This window comes from Brassica napus, chromosome C4, assembly GCF_020379485.1.
Source record: "Brassica napus cultivar Da-Ae chromosome C4, Da-Ae, whole genome shotgun sequence".
NCBI classification, from domain to species: Eukaryota; Viridiplantae; Streptophyta; class Magnoliopsida; order Brassicales; family Brassicaceae; genus Brassica; species Brassica napus.
In genome coordinates, this window is record NC_063447.1 from 43,097,233 (window position 1) to 43,119,681 (window position 22,449).

The 22,449-nt window shown below is 35.1% G+C and overlaps 3 protein-coding genes and 1 non-coding gene across 5 annotated transcripts; 3 read left to right on the forward strand and 1 right to left on the reverse strand.

The window, feature by feature from the left end:
- The first annotated feature begins 1,923 nt into the window (after window positions 1–1,923).
- LOC106437000 (ADP-ribosylation factor-like protein 8c) lies at window positions 1,924–3,514 on the forward strand. The gene is made up of 5 exons (XM_048754773.1): window positions 1,924–2,210; window positions 2,543–2,624; window positions 2,717–2,871; window positions 2,954–3,115; window positions 3,190–3,514. Exons 1-5 carry the CDS (start codon window positions 2,173–2,175, stop codon window positions 3,305–3,307), a joined length of 555 nt encoding a protein of 184 aa, XP_048610730.1. The 5' UTR covers window positions 1,924–2,172; the 3' UTR covers window positions 3,308–3,514.
- Window positions 3,515–4,182: 668 nt separating this feature from the next.
- Window positions 4,183–4,333, forward strand: LOC125586503. The gene has a single exon (XR_007323032.1). It is a non-coding gene; the product is annotated as a U4 spliceosomal RNA (small nuclear RNA).
- Window positions 4,334–14,041: 9,708 nt separating this feature from the next.
- On the forward strand, window positions 14,042–17,222 carry LOC111202674. 2 transcript variants are annotated; one of them, XM_048754774.1, is made up of 2 exons: window positions 14,042–14,690; window positions 15,003–17,222. In XM_048754774.1, exon 2 carries the CDS (start codon window positions 15,010–15,012, stop codon window positions 16,249–16,251), a length of 1,242 nt encoding a protein of 413 aa, XP_048610731.1. In that variant the 5' UTR covers window positions 14,042–14,690; window positions 15,003–15,009; the 3' UTR covers window positions 16,252–17,222. The 2 variants fall into 2 exon arrangements, with proteins under 2 accessions (XP_048610731.1, XP_048610732.1); XM_048754775.1 differs by having other exon boundaries at window positions 14,042–14,659.
- A 2,393-nt stretch (window positions 17,223–19,615) lies between these two features.
- On the reverse strand, window positions 19,616–21,254 carry LOC106379149 (15.7 kDa heat shock protein, peroxisomal). Its single transcript, XM_013819163.3, has 2 exons — window positions 21,024–21,254; window positions 19,616–20,182 (listed from the first exon to the last, which is right to left on the reverse strand). The coding sequence occupies exons 1-2, from the start codon at window positions 21,142–21,144 to the stop codon at window positions 19,884–19,886; spliced, it is 420 nt and encodes a 139-aa protein (XP_013674617.2). The 5' UTR covers window positions 21,145–21,254; the 3' UTR covers window positions 19,616–19,883.
- Between the last annotated feature and the right edge of the window lie 1,195 nt (window positions 21,255–22,449).

Sequence of the window (22,449 nt, forward strand, 5' to 3'; positions counted from 1 at the left end):
GATGGAGATAAAAGAGATGAAAATCAATCTGAATTTGGATGGATTTTTGGAAGCGTGATTGGAGAGGGAAAGTTGTTCGTGTGTGAGAACTGAAATGTGAGAGGGAATTGGGGGTTTAAGATTAGAAATCAGGTTGTTTTTTTTTATAGGAAAATTGGTTTAGATATGAGTGGTTATGTTAGTAAATAACTTGAACTTCATAGGTTTAAAAGACATTTTACTTATTTTTAAAGTTAAAGTTTATTTATAGAAAATCAAATTGTAAGGGATCCAAAACAGATGATTTCATAGTCATGTGAGCTATAATAAAATCTGATCTATTTTTTTATCTACTAAAAAGTAATAATTCTTGAATTTATTACTACTATCAAAAAGACACATCATTATTTATATATTATATATTTTTTTTCATTATAAGCACACCATATAGAACTCAAAGACGTGACCGTTAAGCAAGCAAAAATACTGTTGCAATGTGCCTTTATTTAGGTTGAAAAATCAAAAACTTTGAAAGGACTTGATTGTTTTTCTCTTTTTAACTTTAAAATCAATAATCTAAGCAAAATCTATTAGTTTTGAGTTAAAAAAAACACTGCAAATGATTAAAGCGGCTGTTATTTAGAGAGTTGCAGAATTTTCTAACCTAAATGAAAAAGATGAAATAAAATTTACAATTATTCTTCATTAAAAATCAAAAAATAATATTAAACAATTACTTTAGGGTACTTTAACTTTTATAGCCAATGATAATAAGAGCCAGTCAAAACAAAAAATTAAGGATTTCAATCAACATCAAATTATATAAACTAAAACATGATGAAAACTTGTAAAATAATTTCTGATTAATCCCATATCATATCATGGTCAAATAATTTGGCATCTGTAAGCGTTAGACCATTTTCAGCCTTAATTCATATTTCACTCTTTACTTCATTTTTAAGAATGTTTTGCTCCAATTCTACTTTATTATTGCTTAGTGAAGCGATAAACGGGGTTAATTCAATTGAAGATATACTGTTTACATTCTTATTTTGTGAAATTAGATTATTTAAATTATAAATGGATTGTTAACTTTTACGTATTATTTTCTTTCACCAAAATAAATTATATATATCAATATTATCCTATTACTTTCAAAATCTTAATCAATATTTTCATCTAATTAGATGTTTATATCTAACAACATGGATTTTTTTTTCTAAGAACATTTAACTCGATTTTGAAAAATCAAAGATAAATAAAAATCATTTTTACTTTTAAACACTTTTATAAATCACTTATAGAAGAAATGTATATGTGATGCTTCTTTATAGAATATAGTATATAACATTATTTGTTTATTTGTTTATGTTATTTAATAATTTTATAGATAATAATGATTAATTTATATTTAATAATAATTACCTTGGATAATTGTTAAAACAAAAAAAAAACTGAAATTTAGCAAAAACAATTGAGTAACATTAGTAAAAATGAAATTGCAAGGTGTTATTTAATAATTGATGATACATTGAAAATGAAATTTATTTGCAATATTCATTTTAGAAAGAGAAAATGAAACAACCCACTATAGTAAATGTTGCTTTATTTTTTATTCCTTTTGAACGAATTGAATTTGTTTAAAGAAAACTGAACTTTTAGTCAAAAAAATGGAACCAACCATCCGCTGGATATCCCTATATTCTTTATGTTTAGCTCTAACCTTCTATAGGACAAACAAAATCAGTGTAACCAATATTTGGGCCTCCTATCTATTTAAGTAAATAATGGGCCTTTTGTTAAGAATTCGGAAATATCGGAAGAGCTGTATTCTCTGTCATGTTCACCACACTAAAACCAAAACATTCGATCCATCCAACGGCTGATATTTGGCCGTCGTAAGAACGGCTTTTTACATTAGATTCCTGGTTTGAGAATTATTGTGCGAAGGGAAAAGAAAAAACAAAGAAAAATGATGAATATGTGACATGTAAGGCAGCAACAAAAGCGTGACAGAGACTGAAGAGACACCGTTTTTCACAAACCGCCAAAATATATATATATTTACCCTTTGAGGTCACAGATTCCTCTTCGCTCTGCTTCTCTCATTTTTACCCAGAAACAACACAATCGAACTAGGGGTAAGATAATAATCCGAGTGTTTAATCGTCGAAAAGATCGATTCTTTGGGGGATGGGTCTATGGGATTCGCTTCTAAACTGGCTCAGGAGGTAATACTTTCTCTCTGTACCCCTTGTGTTGAGATTTTGTATAAAAATCATCTCTTTTATTAATCAAGTTGGTTTAAGTGAAGTAGTTGGTGTAGTTATAATTAATCAGTCACCTCAGAAAGAGTCGACGAAACTGTGTTGCTTTTGTTTCAAAATCTTACAACTTTTCTTGGGTTGTGTACCCTTTATTGTTACATAAACATTGTATGAGTTGATTTTCATTAACCAATCTACTGTTCCTTTAGATGTTCTTGTGCCTTGGTTTCTCTTTTAGTATTGAATTATAATTTCAACACAAATCAGTATTTGCTTGATGTTGTTATATTTGCCAGCTTGTTCTTCAAACAAGAGATGGAGCTCTCACTCGTTGGCCTTCAGAATGCTGGAAAGACTTCTCTTGTCAATGCCATCGCTGTGTGTAAATTCATATCCTCCATAGATAGTGTGTTTTTTTTTCTCAAACATTAGATTAAACGGGTTCTTGTTTCCTTTGGATTTGGTCAAAGACTGGAGGTTACAGTGAAGATATGATACCAACAGTGGGGTTTAACATGAGGAAAGTCACTAAAGGAAACGTTACCATCAAGATTTGGGATCTTGGAGGTCAACGAAGGTTCCGCACCATGTGGGAGCGTTATTGTCGTGGAGTTTCCGCCATTGTGTAACTATGTCCTTCTGCGATATCTTTGAAGTTTACTATTTGGTAGACAAATCTTGATGTATTGTGTTGGTAATATTTGCAGGTATGTGATTGATGCCGCAGACCGAGACAGTGTACCCATATCAAGAAGTGAGTTGCATGATCTGTTAACGAAGCCGTCCTTGAACGGCATTCCTCTTTTGATCCTAGGCAACAAGATTGATAAGTCTGAAGCTCTCTCCAAGCCAGCTTTGGTTGATCAACTGTAAGTTTTTACTGGGAACAACTCTTTCGAGACCGGTCTGAATTTGAGGATGACTCTGGTTTGTTTTGATGCAGGGGGCTTGATTCCGTAGCAGACAGAGAGGTTTGTTGTTACATGATCTCGTGTAAGGACTCAATAAACATCGATGCAGTAATTGATTGGCTCATTAAGCACTCCAGAACCGCTAAATAAACAGCAGACAGCCAACGAGTTCATCTATCTCATCGGTGCAGAGGAGGAGACAGGCTTTGTGTGTTTGGTTTCTTGATGTTGTTTATTTGTCGAGAATCAATCAAATATGTAAATCACCAGCTTTTGGTTTCTTCTTGGTCTTCTTCATCTTATTATCTTAAACCTTGTTTTACATTCTTCAGAGTTCAGAAAAACACTTTCCTTTTATACATTCTGTTAAGCATATGCTTGTTGTACTTGTTAAGATAAGAGACCCGGTTGGTTTACTCCGGTTAGAGCCAAAGCTTTCTGATAAAGTAAATCTTCAGCTTTTTCGTTTAAATCTTGTTTACACTGCTTGAAAATACAGTATTTTTCAAATGTTGAACTTTGGTAAACATACTCTTAGTTGAACTGTTGAAGTACACTATCCAATTTTATGCAACCTTTAGGTTTATAAAGTAAACCAGAAACCGGTTTAATCCGGTTATATTAAATTCATAAGCATTTTGGTTTGCTTTTTTGGGTCCTAATCATAGAATCGTGTGTTACAATTCGTGAAATCATTTGAAATACTGGTAAGCACACTACTTGGATTTGCGAAGTAAATTGACGAATTTTATTTCACATGTAAACCAAAAACCGGTTTAATCCTAAGAGCTTGATTTTTGGGGGGGGGGGGGGGGGGGGGGGGGGGGTTTGGAGGATTTGGGTGATGGGGAGATCGTTCTTTTATGACGTTTCAAGCTCGCAAGAGACCAGCAAGTTGTTTAAATAATAAAATAATTCGCAAACGGCACGGTGTGTAAAAGAGAAACATCCCACATCGGAACTTAATGTCAAGCTGATTTGTTTCGCTTCCGTATAAAAAAAGGGCCTTCTGTCTTTTAGTAATTATCTTTGCGCTTGGGGCAATGACGCAGCTAATGAGGTACTAACCGAGGCGCGTCTATTGCTGGTTGAAAACTATTTCCAAACCCCCTCCTGGGCCTAAGCTTGTCTTGGGCCTTCGAGAATTTCTGGAAGGGCTCCTTTCGGGGTAAAGCCCTACAATATTCAGTTTAATATTTTTAAGCCTTAGGAACACGTGATTTGTAGTATACGGTCAAACAAACACGTTATTTGTAGTATACGGTCAAACAATCCTCATAAAGTTAATTAACCGGCTCGATTAGATTAGAGCGAGGACCAAAAAAAGGCTGAGAACATCCTATTGGTAGATTGAATGTATGGTTTTAGACTTACATAACAAAAACATTTAACCGAACTTAATCCTTTTTATGGTCTTGATCTCTCTGTGTTCTTCTTGATATATGAAACATTAGGTCTGGAAAAAAATCTGAAACCTCAGATATGAACTTTAATTGATAATTCGTATTCGATTGGAAGTGTAAATGTATATTAGTGGATGACAATTAGCTACATAACGGATAATCTAAAGAGTCAATCGGTTGAAAACCCTAAACAAATGAAAATACCTATGATTTGATTCATTTTTCTCTATGGAAAAAGTATAACATTGTGGGATTTAGGGTGTTTGGTTAATTAGGATAAAAGTGTAGTGTATGAGGTGCAATTTCCCTAATCTAAAAACTCAAATCCAAAAAATCCGAGCTAAAATTTTAAATTAATATTTTAAATAGGTAGGAGTAGCATTTGCTTAAATTTGGTTAGGATCATTGCAAGTTTCGGATTTGGATATCCATTTAAATTATATGAACTTTTTAAAAAACCCAAATATACCTATAATTCTCAAACTCGAAAGATAAAAATAATATAAAGTATCTTAATCTATTAAAACTAAAAACATTTTGTACTTAAACTTGACTTTTCCACAATAATTACCATCACATGCCACTGACTTAAATCTTTCATATTAAATTATCAAACCAACTCAATTTGATTTACTTATTTTATTGATACGTATAATTGTCGTGACTCACCATTAATGTATTATTCCTTTTTGGTTAATATTTCCTATAGATACGATATAGTTGCAGATACTAGGCCTTCATTATAGGCACTGATTATAGGCCATAAGATCCCTAAATATCTAACTGTTAGAGCAACCCCATTCAGGGTTTTAAACAGGTTCATGGACTCAGGTTTTAAGGCCTTTTGGATAAAAATAAATGAGAAATTGGGTTTAATTTGGCGAACCGCCTCTTACCTGTGATCCCGTCCGATACAGGTTCAGCACAGGTGTCGCATTCTGATTGGTGAAGGGGAGTAGAGGTCACGCGCTTGAACGCGGAGAGAGAATCATTTTTCTCATTTTTGCGAGAAAGCTAGGGTTTGCTCTGTGTGGCGATTTCATTTGCGACGCCGAGCTCTCACCCATTTTCTCCCCTTTTCTCGATCGATTCGGCGCCGGATTGTCTCCTCCACGACCAGAGGTGAGTTCCGAGTCGATTGACGTTTAGATATTAGCCTTCTGTTGTCGATATCGCCATTGTGAATTGTCAAAAGATTTTATGATCTCGGGTTAGGGTTCGAAATCGAGATGTGTTTGGATCTAGGGTTGTATAACCTCGTCTACGGGTTCTATTTATCGATTAATGGTCCGAGATTTGCGGATTGAAAATCGAATAGGGGTTTTTCGAATTAGGGTTAAAAAAAAATTTGGGGGTTTCGATTTGTGGTTTGATATATTAAACTGGCACTACAAGAAAACACATGCTTAACTACGAAAATTAACGAGGAAAAACAATCCTCGTAAATTTGCGTCGAGTTTACGACGAATTTACGTGAAAAACTAAAGTCATCGTTATTTCCTCGTAACGTAACGACAAAACTGTTTCGTCGTAAAGTGGATGTAATTTTACGAGTATTTTACGAGGAAAAACTATTTCCTCGTAAATACGACGTAAACTTTGCGTGGTATTTACGAGGTAATAGTTTACGTGTATTTAGCGAGAAAATTTTTGAATCCACCAACTTTATAGGTGTTACACGTTTTTTTTGCCCACCTAATTAATTTTCGTCGTAAATTCATAGCAAAATTACAACTACCAGATTCGAATTTTCCTATAAATATGGATGTTTGAACATCATTTTAAACACACCAACAACAAAAAACGTGAAAGAAAAAAAATGGCTGGCTCCGGGACTATTTACGAGTTGCTGTATATGCATAGAGATGCTAACGGGAGAGTGACGAAAGAATACCTTGCGGGTCTGGAGACATTTATGCATCAAGCAGATTCAACACCGCTCGCCCAAGAAAGTGGTAAGATGTTATGTCCTTGTCGGAAATGCAACAATTCGAAACTGGCAAATCGTGAAAATGTTTGGAAGCATTTAATAAATAGAGGTTTCACGGCAAATTACTATATCTGGTTTCAACATGGAGAAGGTTTTAATTATGATCAGAATGAAGCAAGTAGTAGTAATAGCAATTTTCAGGAAAAAGAACCGGTTGATCATCATTTGCATAATGAACATAGTTACCATCAGGAGGAGATGGTAGATTATGATAGGGTTCATGATATGGTAGCTGATGCATTCGTAGCTCATGATGAAGATGAAGAACCTAATATAGATGCAAAAAAGTTTTACGAAATGTTAAACGCGGCGAATCAACCACTTTACAGTGGTTGTAGAGAAGGTCTCTCTAAATTGTCGTTAGCTGCTAGAATGATGAATATTAAAACTGATCACAATCTACCTGAAAGTTGCATGAACGAATGGGCGGACTTGTTTAAAGAGTACTTGCCGGAAGACAATGTGTCTGCTGATTCTTATTATGAGATTCAGAAACTGGTTTATAGTCTTGGGTTGCCTTCGGAGATGATAGATGTTTGCATCGACAACTGCATGATCTATTGGGGAGATGATGAGAAGCTAGAAGAATGTCGATTCTGCAAGAAGCCACGATTCAAGCCGCAAGGACGGGGACGTAATAGGGTACCGTACCAAAGGATGTGGTACCTACCAATTACAGACAGATTGAAAAGATTGTATCAATCAGAGCAGACTGCTGGAAAGATGAGATGGCATGCCGAGCATACTCAGACGGATGGTGAGATGACTCATCCATCAGATGCAAGAGCCTGGAAACATTTCAACAAAGTACATCCAGATTTCGCTAGCAATATCCGGAATGTGTATCTCGGATTATGCACAGATGGATTTAGTCCGTTCGGAATGTCAGGGAGACAATATTCATTGTGGCCAGTCTTTCTTACTCCATACAACCTGCCACCGGAGATGTGCATGCAACGGGAGTTACTATTCTTGACCATATTAATACCTGGTCCGAACCATCCAAAAAGGTCCCTGGATGTTTTCCTACAACCACTGATAAAAGAGTTGAAGGATTTGTGGTCAACAGGGGTGAGGACGTATGACTGTTCAACGAAGACGAATTTTACGATGCGAGCGATGCTTTTGTGGACCATAAGTGATTTTCCTGCCTATGGGATGTTGTCTGGATGGACTACACATGGGAGATTAGCTTGTCCATATTGTAATGGAACGACAGATGCGTTTCAACTGAAGAATGGTAGGAAGACAAGTTGGTTTGATTGTCACCGTCGATTTCTTCCCATTGGCCATCCTTACCGAAGAAACAAGAATTTGTTTAGGCACAAAAGGGTTGTGAGAGACACTCCTCCTCCATATCTAACTGGAGAACAAATTGAAGCGCAAATCGACTACTACGGAGCTAACGAAACAGTTCGTTGGGGTGGTAATTGGCATGTCCCTCGTAATATGCCAGATTCTTACGGTGTTCATCACAACTGGCACAAGAAGAGTATATTTTGGGAGTTGCCATATTGGAAGGATCTTCTTCTGCGCCACAACCTCGATGTGATGCATATAGAGAAGAATTTCTTTGAGAACATCATGAATACAATATTGAATGTCCCAGGGAAGACAAAAGACAACATAAAATCGAGGTTGGACTTGCCGGATATTTGCTCAAGAAGCGAGTTACATATTAAAAGCAATGGACAAGTTCCCGTTCCGATATTCAGATTATCTTCAGAAAAAAGTCGGTGTTGTTCAACTGGGTGGCATCAGAAGTGAAGTTCCCCGATGGGTATGTTTCGAATCTCTCTAGATGTGTTGAAAAGGGTCAAAAGTTCTCCGGGATGAAGAGTCATGATTGTCATGTATTTATGCAACGACTACTGCCCTTTGCATTTGCGGAGCTACTTCCAACAAACGTACATGAAGCACTTGCAGGTACGTAGTGTATTATATCACAATAATTTACAAAATAATATATGACTAACAATGTGTTTAATTTTTTTTTGAATATAAAAGGCATTGGAGCATTTTTCAGGGATCTGAGCACACGCACTCTTAAAGAAGAAGTTGTGGAACAGCTTCAGGAGAACATTCCCATCTTATTGTGCAACTTGGAGAAGATATTTCCTCCCGGATTTTTTGACGTCATGGAGCATCTAGCTGTCCACCTCCCATATGAGGCATTGCTTCGTGGACCTGTACATTACGGATGGATGTATCAGTATGAGCGAGCCATGAAATATTTGAAGGGAAAAGCAAAGAACCTCGCCAAAGTTGAAGGTTCTATAATTGCTGGAAGTTTGACGGAAGAAGTTTCTCACTTCACATCGTACTACTTTGCGTCAAAAGTACGTACACGGAGAAGAGCTCCAAGAAGATATGATGATGGTGGTGTTGCGCCAACATATGCAGTTGCTGGTGTTCCAGACATCTTTAGCCAGATTGGGCGACTCGGTGGGAAGTCTAAAGAGGTTTGGTGGTCGAGTGAACAAGACGCTCATAGTGCACACACCTATATTCTACTCAATTGCGAAGATCCATTGATGCGTTATTTTGAAAGGTAACATATATTGACACTTCGAAACACATATAAGTATAATTAATTGTATAATTGCGAGAGATTCATTCCTATAAAATGTGATTTTACAGCCTATTTGTTTCTCAAGTCGAAGAAACATTTCCTGGTATATCCACAAGTGACGTAGACAAAAGGAAAGATCAACACTTCATTAAGTGGTTGCGGAATCAGGTATTAACTAAAAAAATTTCATACATTATCTGTATTTCATTAACATTCTCTTTATTTTTGCAGGTTGATTATGACGACGACGATGCAGATTATCCTAAGTGGTTACACGAAGTAATTCAATCTCCACTTGTAAAGGTCACCACATCACAGATGTATTTCACACGAGGCTATACTTTTCATACATATGACTATGGTAGACAACGGGCGACCAGTAACTATGGAATATGTGTGAAAGGGGAAACAGATTTCTACGGGATCTTGACGGAGATTATTGAAGTCGAATTTCCAGGGATACTGAAGCTGAAATGCGTCCTCTTCAAATGTGAATGGTTCGACCCCGTCGTCAACAGAGGTGTTCGGTCTAACAAATTCGGTGTAGTTGATGTCAACGGTGGACGAAGGTACAACAAATTCGAGCCTTTCATCTTAGCTTCACAAGCAGACCAAGTTAGCTTCCTTCCATACCCTCGGATGAGAGATTCAGGTATAAATTGGTTAGCAGTAATCAAAGTTACACCTCGAGGACGAATCATCAGTGGAGAAGAACCACCATTGCAAGAAGAACAGATAAATGAAGTTGAGGAACCTGAACAAGAAATTGATGATATCCTTCTCATTGATCCGCATAATCACGAGTACGAAGATCTTACCGATGATGCCACAGACGAAGCTGTTGAAGACGAGTTTAATGAAAATGATGATGTTTCTAGTGATGACGAGAATGTCGATGTATCCGATTGATGTATTTGTTTTATGAATAAGATGAGGGAGTTTGTTTTATGAATAAGATAATGTGGGGTTTGTTTTATGAATAAGGTAATGTGGGAGTTTGTTTTATGAATAAGCAAATGTGGGAATTGTGGTTTGGAATGGAAATAAAGATGGGGTTTGAAATATATGAAGTAGAAAATAAGGAATATGGGGTTTGGGGTTTGGGGTTTCGGGTTTTGGATTCTAGGGATTTAAACATAACACTCGTTAATTCCACGTAAGCTTAAATCGTCGTAAAGTCCTCGTATTCCAACGAGTAAATAACGACGAAGGACTCGTTAATTCCACGTAGGACTAAATCGTCGTAAATACCACGTAGGATGAATTCGTCGTAAAAACCACGTAGGATGAAATCGTCGTAAATATAACGTAATACAACGAGGAAATAACGACGAAACCTAAAAATAAATATGGGGTTTGGAATATATGAAGTAGAAAATAAGAAATATGGGGTTTGGGGTTTGGGGTTTCGGGTTTCGGGTTTCGGGTTTGGGGTTTTGGGTTTCGGGTTTTGGGGTTCCGGGTTTTGGATTTCGGGTTTCGGGTTTCGGGTTTTTGGTTTCGGGTTGGGGTTTCGGGTTTAGGTGTTCGGGGTTTGGGGTTTCGGGTTTTGGATTTCGGGTTTCGGGTTTCGGGTTTCGGGTTTCGGGTTTCGGGTTTCGGGTTTCGGGTTTCGGGTTCTAGGGATTTAACCATAACACTCGTTAAAAATAACGACGAAACTTAAAATTAAATATGGGGTTTGGAATATATGAAGTAGAAAATTAAAGATGGGGGTTTGGGTTTCGGGTTTCGGGTTTGGGGGTTGGGGTTTGGGGTTTCTGGTATGGGGTTTCGGATTTCGGGTTTGGGTTTCGGGTTTCGGGTTTCGGGTTTCGGATTCTAGGGATTTAAACATAACACTCGTTAATTCCACGTAAGCACAAATCGTCGTAAAGTCCTCGTAGGATGAAATCGTCGTAACTACCACGTAAAATGATTTAAACAAAACACTCGTTAATTCCACGTAAGCAGAAATCGTCGTAAAGACCACATAAACGGATTTATACATAAACCCGTTAATTCCACGTAAGTACAAATCGTCGTAAATATCTCGTAGTGTACAAACTTGAAAAAAAAAAGATTAACATGTGGCAAGACTTCCAGCAATTATAATACGTAAGTCTCGCCCACATGAATTCTAATATCTTCTCTTTTTCCTATTTTTTTCAAATATTTATAATTTGAATAGGATTTTTTTGAGGATTGTGATTTGAGATAAGGTGTGATTTGGGAGTTTGTGTGTGGTTTGAGAGTGAGAGTTGTGGGTATATTTATAGGAAAGCAAGCCTCGTTAATTCCTCGTAAGGTAAATCGTCGTTAATACCTCGTATAAAAAAACACGGGCCTTTGTGATTCCTCGCAATTTCCTCGTTAAAAAAAAAACGGGCCTTTGTAACTGCTCGCTATTTCGTCGTAAACTTACGAGGAATTTGCGACGATATGTAATCTTATATATACACCCGAGCGCTCACTCTTTCTTTCCTCTCTACTTCCTCTCTACTTCCTCTCCATTTCGTAGCAATGGTTAGCCTCTCTGATTCCTCTCTAATTTGGTTAGTTTATGATAGATTAGGTGGTTAGTATAGGGAATTTAGATAGGTTTGCGGATTTTATGTTGTTTAGTGTTGATTATGTGGATAATGTTGGGAAATATATTGTTGATGTTAATTTTAAAAATTTCATTTTTTTCCAGGTTCGAAAAGGAAGACTTACTGCCCATTACAGAGAGATCTTCGGTGAGCCGGGTAGTCGTTTAGACCCGGCCTCTTCTTCCGCTCCCAGTTCTTCGGGCCAGGAGACTGTCCCCGAGACTCAGTACACTCAGAGAGTCTCTGGGTCTACTTCTTCTACTGCACCATCGGCTCCTCATGTGCCTCCTCCGATGCCTCCTCCTGTGCCTCCTCCGATGGCACCTCCGATGGCCGCCGATATTCATCCTGATTTGATGGTGCCTCCGAGTGCTCCTTACTCGCAGTACACTGTAGAGGACATTCTCAGTCTGCCAGGCAGAGAAGGTTTACCAGTCATCGACCCAGACCGACCGGACGGAACTTTGTGGTATGTTGCATTAATTTTTTTTAATTCGTTTAAATTTCTTTTATAACATTAAAAAATAATTTATATTTTAAATTTGTATTTTCCAGGTGGGGGGTTGACGGATGTCTTGCATCGGACGTAACCGACACGATCAAGGGTTACTTCTCCATGCCACATCCAAACTGGAGTAAGACGCCTCACTACGTCAGAAAGACGTGGTTCAAAATTTACGCTGTAAGTTTCTATTAATTAATTATATATACTTTAATTTTTTCATGATTTATATATATACTTTCTAAAAAACTAATTGTTAATTTATTTTTCCAACAGCAAAAATATACTTGGGCCTTGGGGATCACTGAGAGGGTGAGGAAGAAGTTTAACGCGAAGGCGAAAGTTCGCTTGTTGGACACGGTCTCCAACTGGAAGGGTGACTGGATCGTGAAGGGGTATGAGCGTGGCAAACCCGCTGAGCTCACCACGGATGTGTGGGATGGCCTCATCCGTTATTGGCGCCTTCCTGATTCCATTAGAATCGCCCAGGCTTGCTCTAACTCCCGTAACACGGTCGATGAGCACGGGAACGGGCCGATGCTTCACACTACGGGCCAAAAACCCCACGCCGGTGTCCGTTTGGAAATGGTAATTAAATATTTTATTAAATAATTTTTTTAATATATATATTAATTTATTCTAACTTTCTTAACTGTTTTTTAGGCCAAAGAGACGGGACATCTCCCTTCTCTTATGGAACTTTACGAGAGGACCCACAAGAACAAGGCGGGCGTATTTGTAGATGGCAAGTCCGAGCAAATCTACAACGACGTAGTTGCTCGGGTTGAAGACCGCCAGACTCAGCTGACCCAGCAGTCTACCGACGGATTACCCGTCACCTTATCCACACTTGACGTGGATAAGATTTACGAGGAGGTAAATTTTCAAAAAAATTATTTTTTTATTATTCATTTAATTTAACTTTAAATTTTTACTTACAATATTTATTTTTTGTTTTTAAGGTTGTCCCTAAAAAAAAGGGACGGACGTTGGGTATTGGTTCCGTCAACGATGTTCCGAGAGCGACATCGTCTTATGGTCAGCGACGGGATGATGAAGTCACTGAGCTGCGTAGAGAGTCCGCTCAGCTGCGTAACGAGTTGACCGCGACAAAATCTCGTATGGGTGGAGTCGAGGGTTTCTTGGACGTTATTGCGGCCACAAATCCGGAATGGGAGTCCATGTTGAGGAACATGCGACAACAACATCCCATTCAAGGCGAGTCATCCGACGTACATAACGAGGCGGATGTTACGAGGAGGAGTGATGAATTCTACCGGGCGATGAACGACCCTTAGTTTTTTTTTTGGTTGTTGTATTATATAAATTCAAAACTTATTTATATATAAATATTTTCATTTGATTTATTTTTATTTTAAATTTTAATTTATTATTAAATTAAATAATTTTAATTATTTTTTAATTATATTTTTAAATTCTGTAAAAATAATAAAAACGAAGTAAATTCGTAGCTAATGTACCACCTCTTTACGTGGAAACCTTACGAGGAAATGACGAGAAACAATTAACGACTATTTTACGAGGAAACATTTGCGAGGAAATAACGAGGAAAAGTTTACGAGTATTTTACGAGGAAATCGTTTCGTGGTTGTTACGTGTATTTTGCGAGGAAACTCTTTCAAGGTATTTACGTGTAGGTTACGAGGAACTCATTTCGAGGTATTTACGAGGAATTGTAGCGACGTCTTTTCGTGGAATATTGACGTGGTCTTTACGACGAATCGCCCTACTTCGTCTTTACGACGAAATATATTCCTCGCTAAGTTACGACGAATTAGCGAGGAAATATGTGTTACGACGGACGAGTAACGAGCAAACGCGCTTCCTCGCTATTTCGTCGTAAAGCCTCTTTTACGACGAAATAACGAGGAAAACCGCCCTCGTTAAGATGATGTTTTCTTGTAGTGTGGGTTGGATAGACGGTTGGTATGATCGTATTTTACAGTTTTTTTGTGCTAATCAATTCTTGTTTTGTGCTTTAGATGGATCCCGCAGATGAGAGAACAGATTGTAAGAGGAAACTGGAGCACATAAACCTCCTGAGATACGTTTCCGATTCGGAACATGGGATGCCCAAAAGATGCGCTTGTGGTGGGAGAATGATACACGAGGTTCGAGTGAAGGATGAGTTCGACACTCAGCCAGGGAAACGCTTCTTCAGCTGTGTAAACTACGAGGTTAGATACAAACCCTGTTACCCAGTTGAATTATTAGATACAAACCTGTGCTTTAGTTCAATATTTGGAATGTGTTGTCTGATGTGTTTATTGTTTAACCAAGGCTGATGGGTTACATTATCGTCACTCTCATTTTATGCATTGCTCTCATCTTCATCTCGATCTATTCTCTCAAAACAATCAGAACAAAACCATCTTTCCAATCTCTTCTCTGTAATTAATCACACAACAACACTGAAGCACACATAAGCCCACATCTCGAATTTGGTAATTCATTTCAGACAGCATCTGTTCTCTAGTAAGCACACTCACACACTTTGCTTAATTTCAGACAGCCACAGTCGTCTAACTTTTTTTTCCACTCTCTTTGTTTCTAAATTAATCAGACTATAATATATATGGGAATTGTATCTCCATTTGAAAATACCACATTTTTTCTTAAACCACATTTATTGTTCTATCTCCATTTGATTTATTTTAAAAAAAAACAATTCATCTATCTCCATTTTTTCTTAAACCCCATTCATATATTGTTCCATCTCCATTTTTTCTTAATCCATTTTATATTTTCTTATCGAACTTTTCTTTTTTATCTTAAAATCAAATGTAGCCAAATAATGTCGTCCTCATCATCCGATGGAGTAGATGAAGCTTTTGAAGAATATTTTGACGAAGAATTTGATAATATCCTCAACTCCCTACTTGATGAACAAGCCACCAACCCAAAGAAACGGAATTATATCGAAAGAGATCGGGAACAAGGCCACATTCAACTATGGAACGACTATTTTGACGAAAATCCTACTTACACAACGGACATGTTTAGGCGGCGTTTTAGAATGAACAAACCATTGTTCCTTCGCATTGTCGAGCGGCTAACTACAGGTGTTCCGTACTTTCAGCACCGAGTAAATGCTCACGGAAGGAAAGGGCTCTCACCACTTCAAAAATGTACGGCAGCTATACGTATGCTCGCATATGGTCAATCGGGAGATACGTATGACGAATATCTCCGACTCGGTGAAAGTACTGCTCTTTTATGTTTGGAACATTTTACTAATGGGATAATACACTTTTTTGGTGATGAGTATCTAAGAATACCTACGGCAGAAGATCTTCAACGATTACTCAATATTGGAGAGGCACGCGGGTTTTCCGGGATGATTGGCAGCATTGATTGTATGCATTGGGAGTGGAAAAACTGCCCAACGGCTTGGAGAGGGCAGTACACACGAGGTTCAGGAAAGCCGACAATTGTCTTAGAGGCTGTGGCATCAGAAGATCTTTGGATATGGCACGCATTTTTCGGATTACCAGGTACCCTTAACGATATCAATGTTCTTGATCGGTCTTCTGTTTTTGATGACATTATAAAAGGTCGAGCACCTAAAGTTAAATTCAAGGTCAACAACCACACTTACCGTATGGCGTACTACCTTACTGACGGAATTTATCCAAATTGGTCGACATTTATCCAATCTATCTCACTTCCTCAAGGTGAGAAAGCAGAGCTGTTTGCTAAACATCAAGAATCCACCAGAAAAGATGTCGAACGAGCTTTTGGGGTATTGCAACCGAGGTTTGCAATAGTCAAAAACCCAGGCCGGCTATGGGACAAGAAAACGTTAGGGAAGATTATGAGATGTTGTATCATATTGCACAATATGATTGTGGAGAACGAACGAGGCAAATACAGTCTAACTGATACTTCTCAGTTCGAGTCAGGAGAGTCGAGCAGAGGTTCGAAGGTCACAAGGCGAGAAAGTTTGCATTCCACTAACATGCTAGGCATGCGCAATGAAGTTCGAGATTCAGGAAAACATGAACGTTTGAAAGCTGATTTAGTTGAAAATGTATGACAAACATTTGGAAACGATCAATAATCTTTGTATGTTCATCAATTATCAATTATCAATGTAATGAATAAATTTTATTTAAAAAATTTATTGCATAATATTTTATACATGTTTTCAAACTAATTTCAAAACAAAAAAAAAATTAAAAAAAATATTATTTAATTCCTGTGAACCCCTTCTCAGGTTCACTAATGCAGAAGCACAATACTAAGAGGTTCAACACTATTCATGACCCCACCTAAAAAATATTAAAAAAATCCTATGAACCCCAAATGGGGGTTCACTAATGTGGATGCTCTTATATACGTAAATAGTAACTTGGATCAATAAAATCATTATATTTCTTTTTTTTTAAAGAAGAATATTCTATTTTGTGGTCGCTATAATCTTCCAATATCTAACGCAACCCATATCATTGGGTCATCTAATTGTATATATCCAATCTGAAATATTACGAGTCTGAATATATTTGAATCATATTCATATATTTAAATATATTAATTATTTTTAGATTTAATATACAAAAATTATCCAAAATATATAAGATATTTTGAAATTGTCCAATCTAAAATAGCTAAAAAATATTCAAAACTCCAAAAATACTTAAAATATATATTGATTCTCTGTCTAGATATTCATGTCAAAACAATTTTATGTTAAACTTAAATATTTTGGCATATAATATTCAAATTCATATGTTATATATTAATTTTATTTTAAAATTTGGAAAAATTAAAATATATCAAAATTTTAAACTTTTACAAAATAATTTACGGGTTATCTGAATCTGAACCAAACCCACAGAGATTCGAACCGAACTTGTACCAAAATTTATAAATACCTCAATATGGTTGAAATCTTCAAACTCAAAAACTCACAATCCAAATAAATCCGAACCAAACCAAATTGGGGACCCGAATCCGAATGAATACCAACATCGTATAAATATATTTGAAAAAGATAACCAATCATATTTGATTTATAAAAATAAAACAAACACCCGAGCGGGTGCGCGGATCAAAGTCTAGTATAAATTAAAATATAAGACTAAGTACCTAAAATTAACATAAAACTGGTTTGTTGAATATTTAGGTGGAAATCAGGTAAGTATTTTAAATATTTTCTGTGTTTTGAATACTTTGGCTATTTTCAAAATGTTATTTGTAGCTATCTTCAAATAAATTAGATATTTTCATATAATTTAAATATATTATAGATATGTTACTTAAAAATAAATAATATATATAAGTATATAGTTGTGATCCAGATATATTCGAATTTTTAAACTAATGACAAATAAATATTTGGATTGTGGCGTTTCAGTTCTTCAAATATTAAAATTTTTATATGTTTAGTATTTCAAATATCCCCTATATATTAATTGAGAAGCATTTGAAAAATTAGAACCTTAATTTTGTATTAATTAAAAAAAACTCCAAATCCTAGGTGACACTCTAAATGCCTTCTAAATTCAATTTCAAAGAATTCTAGAGCATCTAATATAAAGTATAGTTTAATCTAATGGTGTCACATTATTCCATAATTATATAACACTATAGAACATTATATTAACCTAAAATATAAGAAATGTGTATTCTTTCCTTAAATAAAAGCTACGGAATTACCTAATATGATTTACATATATATGGCAATTAATGATTATGAATAATAAAGATTTGATAACAATTTTTGCATCATTCTTCATTTTTTTTAATTTTATATTATTAAAAAAATAAACAATCACATTAACCATATAATAAAAAAATTAGATTTTTTCTTATATGTTATATTTGGAATTTTTTAAAATGACATTAAATTTAAAAAAATGAAGAAACCTTATATGTTATATTTTTTTTAAAAACGACTTTAAAATACATAAATGAGGACACCTTATATGTTATATTTTTCTTATATGTTAGATTTTTTCTTATATGTTATATTTTGAATTTTTTAAAACGACTTTAAATTACAAAAATGTAAGTTTTTCTTAAGTATACGACTAAAAACATTAAAATGACATGTATCTGTTCGATGACTAATTTGAAAGCTTTCAAAACCATATGTAAGATAAAAGTCAAAATAATTTAACTGTGAAAATAATATTGTTCACTTTTTCAAGAATGTGTTCGAGGAAAAAAATAATGTTTTTATGTCATAATTTGTTTAATGTCCACTAGAGAACATTATATTAACCTAAAATATAAGAAGTGTGTATTTTTTTTCCTAAATAAAAGCTACAAAATTGCCTAATATGATTTACATATATATGGTAATTAATGATTATGAATAATAAAGATTTGATAACAATTTTTGCATCTTTCTTCATTTTGTTTAATTTAATATTATTAAAAACATAAACAATCACATTAACCATATAATAAAAAAATAGATTTTTTTTATATGTTATATTTATAATTTTTTAAAATGACATTAAATTACAAAAATGAGGAAGCCTTATATGTTATTTTTTTTAAAACGACTTTAAAATACAAAAATGAGGACACCTTATATGTTATATTTTTCTTATATGTTAGACTTTTTCTTATATGTTATATTTTGAATTTTTTAAAACGACTTTAAATTACAAAAATGTAAATTTTCCTTAAGTATACGACTAAAAACATTAAAATGACATGTATCAATTCGATGGTTGATTTGAAAGCTTTCAAAACCATATGAAAGATAAAAGTCAAAATAATTCAACTGTGAAAACAACACTGTTCACTTTTTTCAAAAATGTGTTCGATGAAAAAAATAAGGTTTTTATGTCATAATTTGTTTAATGTCCAATCCGATCAACCCATGATGTATTAATTATAGTTTTGTTCCATCATTTTTAATAAAAATTGATTTGATCCATCGGAAAGAAATTATATAATAACAACAAAAAATATTGTATATATATATAAATAAAATGATCAAATATATAAAAAAAATTATCGATAATATATAGAAATAAATTCACCCTGCGCAAGGCGCATGTATTATTAAAATATTATAAGGTTAGACATGATTCAGTTCTTTTCTTCGGATATTCAAAACTTGAATAATCACCTTAAATATTTAATTACATGTTTCCTAGTATGATATATAAAAGACTTGAACATCAACAAAAATTAACCAACGAAATGAGTTTGGATTCTAAATAAGTTTTAAACGTAATTATAAATTGTACTTGCACCTGAAATATTATTAACCGAATAGGACCTAAAATGTAAAACCATAACAAAACTAACGAGGCTAAATCTGAAAATTCAGAAACGTGATCCAAATGGATTTCCTAACAATATAATCCAATTTTGTACAAACTTTAGACTTTATGAAAACCAACCTGCTTAATTCAGTTATACTTCAGAGCCTTACTAGCGATGTAAATCGATAAGCGTTTGATTTATCTTTGGTTTGAGATCTTATAAGCGTTTGTTTACAGTACTAAATCAAACTTTAATACATGAATTTATGAAGTATAAAGCCCAGTTTGATTTGAATTTTTGGCTCATGAAAACCAAAACTCAGTTAAACGGGGTTTGGTTTTGAGTCTTGTCGGATTCATTAAGTACTACTACTCCACAGTCTACATTTATTCAAACTTTAGGCTAATGAAAACCAAAAGCCGGTTCACACCGGTATAAACTTCAGAGCTTGCTAGTGATATTGATATTCCGTACTTTAGAGGATTTGGGTGATGTGTCTTTGGGAACGACCACCGTGAGGAGACCGTTATCCACGTAGGCTTTTATTTGGTCGGTTTTCACATTTTCCGGCAACTCAATCCGTCGGAGAAACTCTCCTTTACTGGAAAAAGCTTCTCTCTCCGCCACATGCCACACCAAATCCTCTTTCTTTTCTTTCTCTTCCTTCTTCAGTCCTTCTCCTTTAATGCTTAGAACGTTTCCTTCTTCAATTTGCACTTTTATGTCTTCTTTATTGTATCCTAATAACAAAATAATCCATGGAATGTTGTTTAGGTTAAGAAAATAGTCTAAAAATAAAAAAAAACAACCCTAAATCATAGAAGAAAACTATCTGAAAAACATAATAAAATATGAATTTTAACTTTTTAAGCTCTAAAACTAAAATGAAATTATAATTCCATAAACAAGAAGACCGTAGTTGCAGACATCATTTAATTTTGACATAATTGTATACTAGTCTCTTGAACCATTTTTATTATATTCGATTTTCCCTTACAAAAACAAAAAACTGTCACTAAACTTTTGAAAATTAAAACTGAGTGTCGTAAAATTCTTCAAATTTGTTTTAAATTACCAGAATAAGTTATCCAAATTACACACCATTACTTATCATGAATTTGACACATACCCTTAGTGAAAATTTCAAATAATTTGTTTATTTATTTTTACCTGGAACGTTAACTTTGAAGAAATGAGCGTTTGGAGAAATGAGCGTTTGGAGAAAAAGACAAAATAGCACTAAATCAAATTTTTGTTTCCAAACTAGCACTCAAAGTCAAAAGTCACAAAAATAGCACTTAATGTTTTATCAAAAGTCACAAACTTAGGGTTTAGAGTTAAAGGGTGGAGTTTAGGATTTAGGGTTTAGGGTTTAGGGTTTAGGGTTTAGGGTTTAGAGTTTAGGATTTAGGGTTTAGAGTTTAGGGTTTAGAATTGAGAAATGAGGTTTTGGGGATAAGATATAAACTTAGAAAAGTGTTATTTTGGTCATTTTAGTTTTTGAGTGCTATTTTTGTGATATAAACTTAGAAATGTGCTATTTTGGACATTTGCCCTAATAATTTGTTTATTTATTTTTACCTGGAACGTTAACTTTGAAGATATGAGCGTTTGGAGATTCCATCCAATCAATCAGAGCCGTTGATCCTCCTGACCATTCACGAAATCTCCGAAGTGGATACCAGAATATTCCATCCGCCATTTGTTTTCTTCTCTTTTTTCTTCTTTAGCGGAGCTTATTTCCAAAACAAACTTGTGTATATATAGTATATGACGAGAGGAAATGAGTAAGAGTCTAGACAGTTCTTCGTTATCTTGTTTTTTTATCATCTATCCAGAACATTGGAGAAGACGAAAGAGGGGTCGGTGTGACCTACGGGCCGGAGTACAATGCTATCGTGGATATCGATTATTTCAACCGTTGGATGAAAATTCAGGACACAAACAATTGCACTTTTTATTTAAGATAAATCGATTAACATTAAGAGCTCCGGCGAAACGAGGTTTTCAGCGGTTGGGTACGGCGGCTTGGTGAGGCGGAGAAGGTTGGGTCGAGGCGGAGCGATGCGTGGCGCACTGACGGTCAGGATCTCCACACGTGTCTCGCTTCAGCCTCCTCGATGCACGCGTTCCAGAGCCGGTCGGTGCTGGGCTCGAGGATGTGGCCTTTGGGCCGGTGTAGACAATTTGGGCTTAGGCTTTTGTTTGTTTTTGGTTGGACGATTAGTAATGTGGACCTTTGTATTTGGGTTTGGCCCGTTTCCTTTTATTAAATCAAAATTTGGTGGGAAAAGTTGTTGTTGCAGTTCATCCTCTTCATTATATTTTAACAAAGAAAATATATATATCTCTCTCTCAATCCTTATTGGCTACACCACTTCATATGTTGGGAAATTCATATAAAGAAAGGGTTTTTCCATAACAACGTTATATTACTACAACTGAAGAAAAAATTCAAATTTTATACCAAAAGATGTGGCTGTAGATTTCTTCAGTGATGATGTAAAGTTTGAAGCTTCATGTCTGATGTCTGTTCTGTTTCAGTCAGAACCTTTCTTATCTTTTAACTTTTTGCAGCTGAAGAATGTTTTTGTTAAAGATAAACCAGTAAAACTGAGCTGCTAGGCATATCTCATCTGTTAAGAAGAACATATGGTCGTCGCTGAGGATCAGAACAAGCGACCGTGGATCAGAAGATGTTGTATGGAATCTACAGTATCCAATTCAAATGCAGGCAAGGCAATATAATAATGAAAAAATTTCAAGAGACAAATGCATCAAACAGGAAGATCAAACTGCAGAAACATGAAAGTAGAGATAAGAGTCAACAAGCCATCAATATGCACATTATACAACGTAGTAGTAACCTGTTGTTTTTAAGTAAAAAAATGAAGATTTTTTTTTATCTTATTCATCTATCGAATTAAATCCATAAACAAAGTTATGCTTCTGATGAATAACTGCAAGTAAAAGATTATCTAAAAAGGTCAATGTCAAACGGAATATT

Coding starts and splice junctions, on each gene's coding strand:
- LOC106437000 (XM_048754773.1), top strand. CDS start 2,173: ATGGGTCTATGGGATTCGCTTCTAAACTGGCTCAGGAG. Junction 2,872..2,953: donor CGTGGAGTTTCCGCCATTGT/GTAACTATGTCC, acceptor TAATATTTGCAG/GTATGTGATTGATGCCGCAG. Junction 3,116..3,189: donor CCAGCTTTGGTTGATCAACT/GTAAGTTTTTAC, acceptor GTTTTGATGCAG/GGGGCTTGATTCCGTAGCAG.
- LOC106379149 (XM_013819163.3), bottom strand. CDS start 21,144: ATGGCGGATGGAATATTCTGGTATCCACTTCGGAGATTTCGTGAATGG. Junction 20,183..21,023: donor CTTCAAAGTTAACGTTCCAG/GTAAAAATAAAT, acceptor TTTTGTTATTAG/GATACAATAAAGAAGACATA.
- LOC111202674 (XM_048754774.1), top strand. CDS start 15,010: ATGTCGTCCTCATCATCCGATGGAGTAGATGAAGCTTTTGAAGAATAT.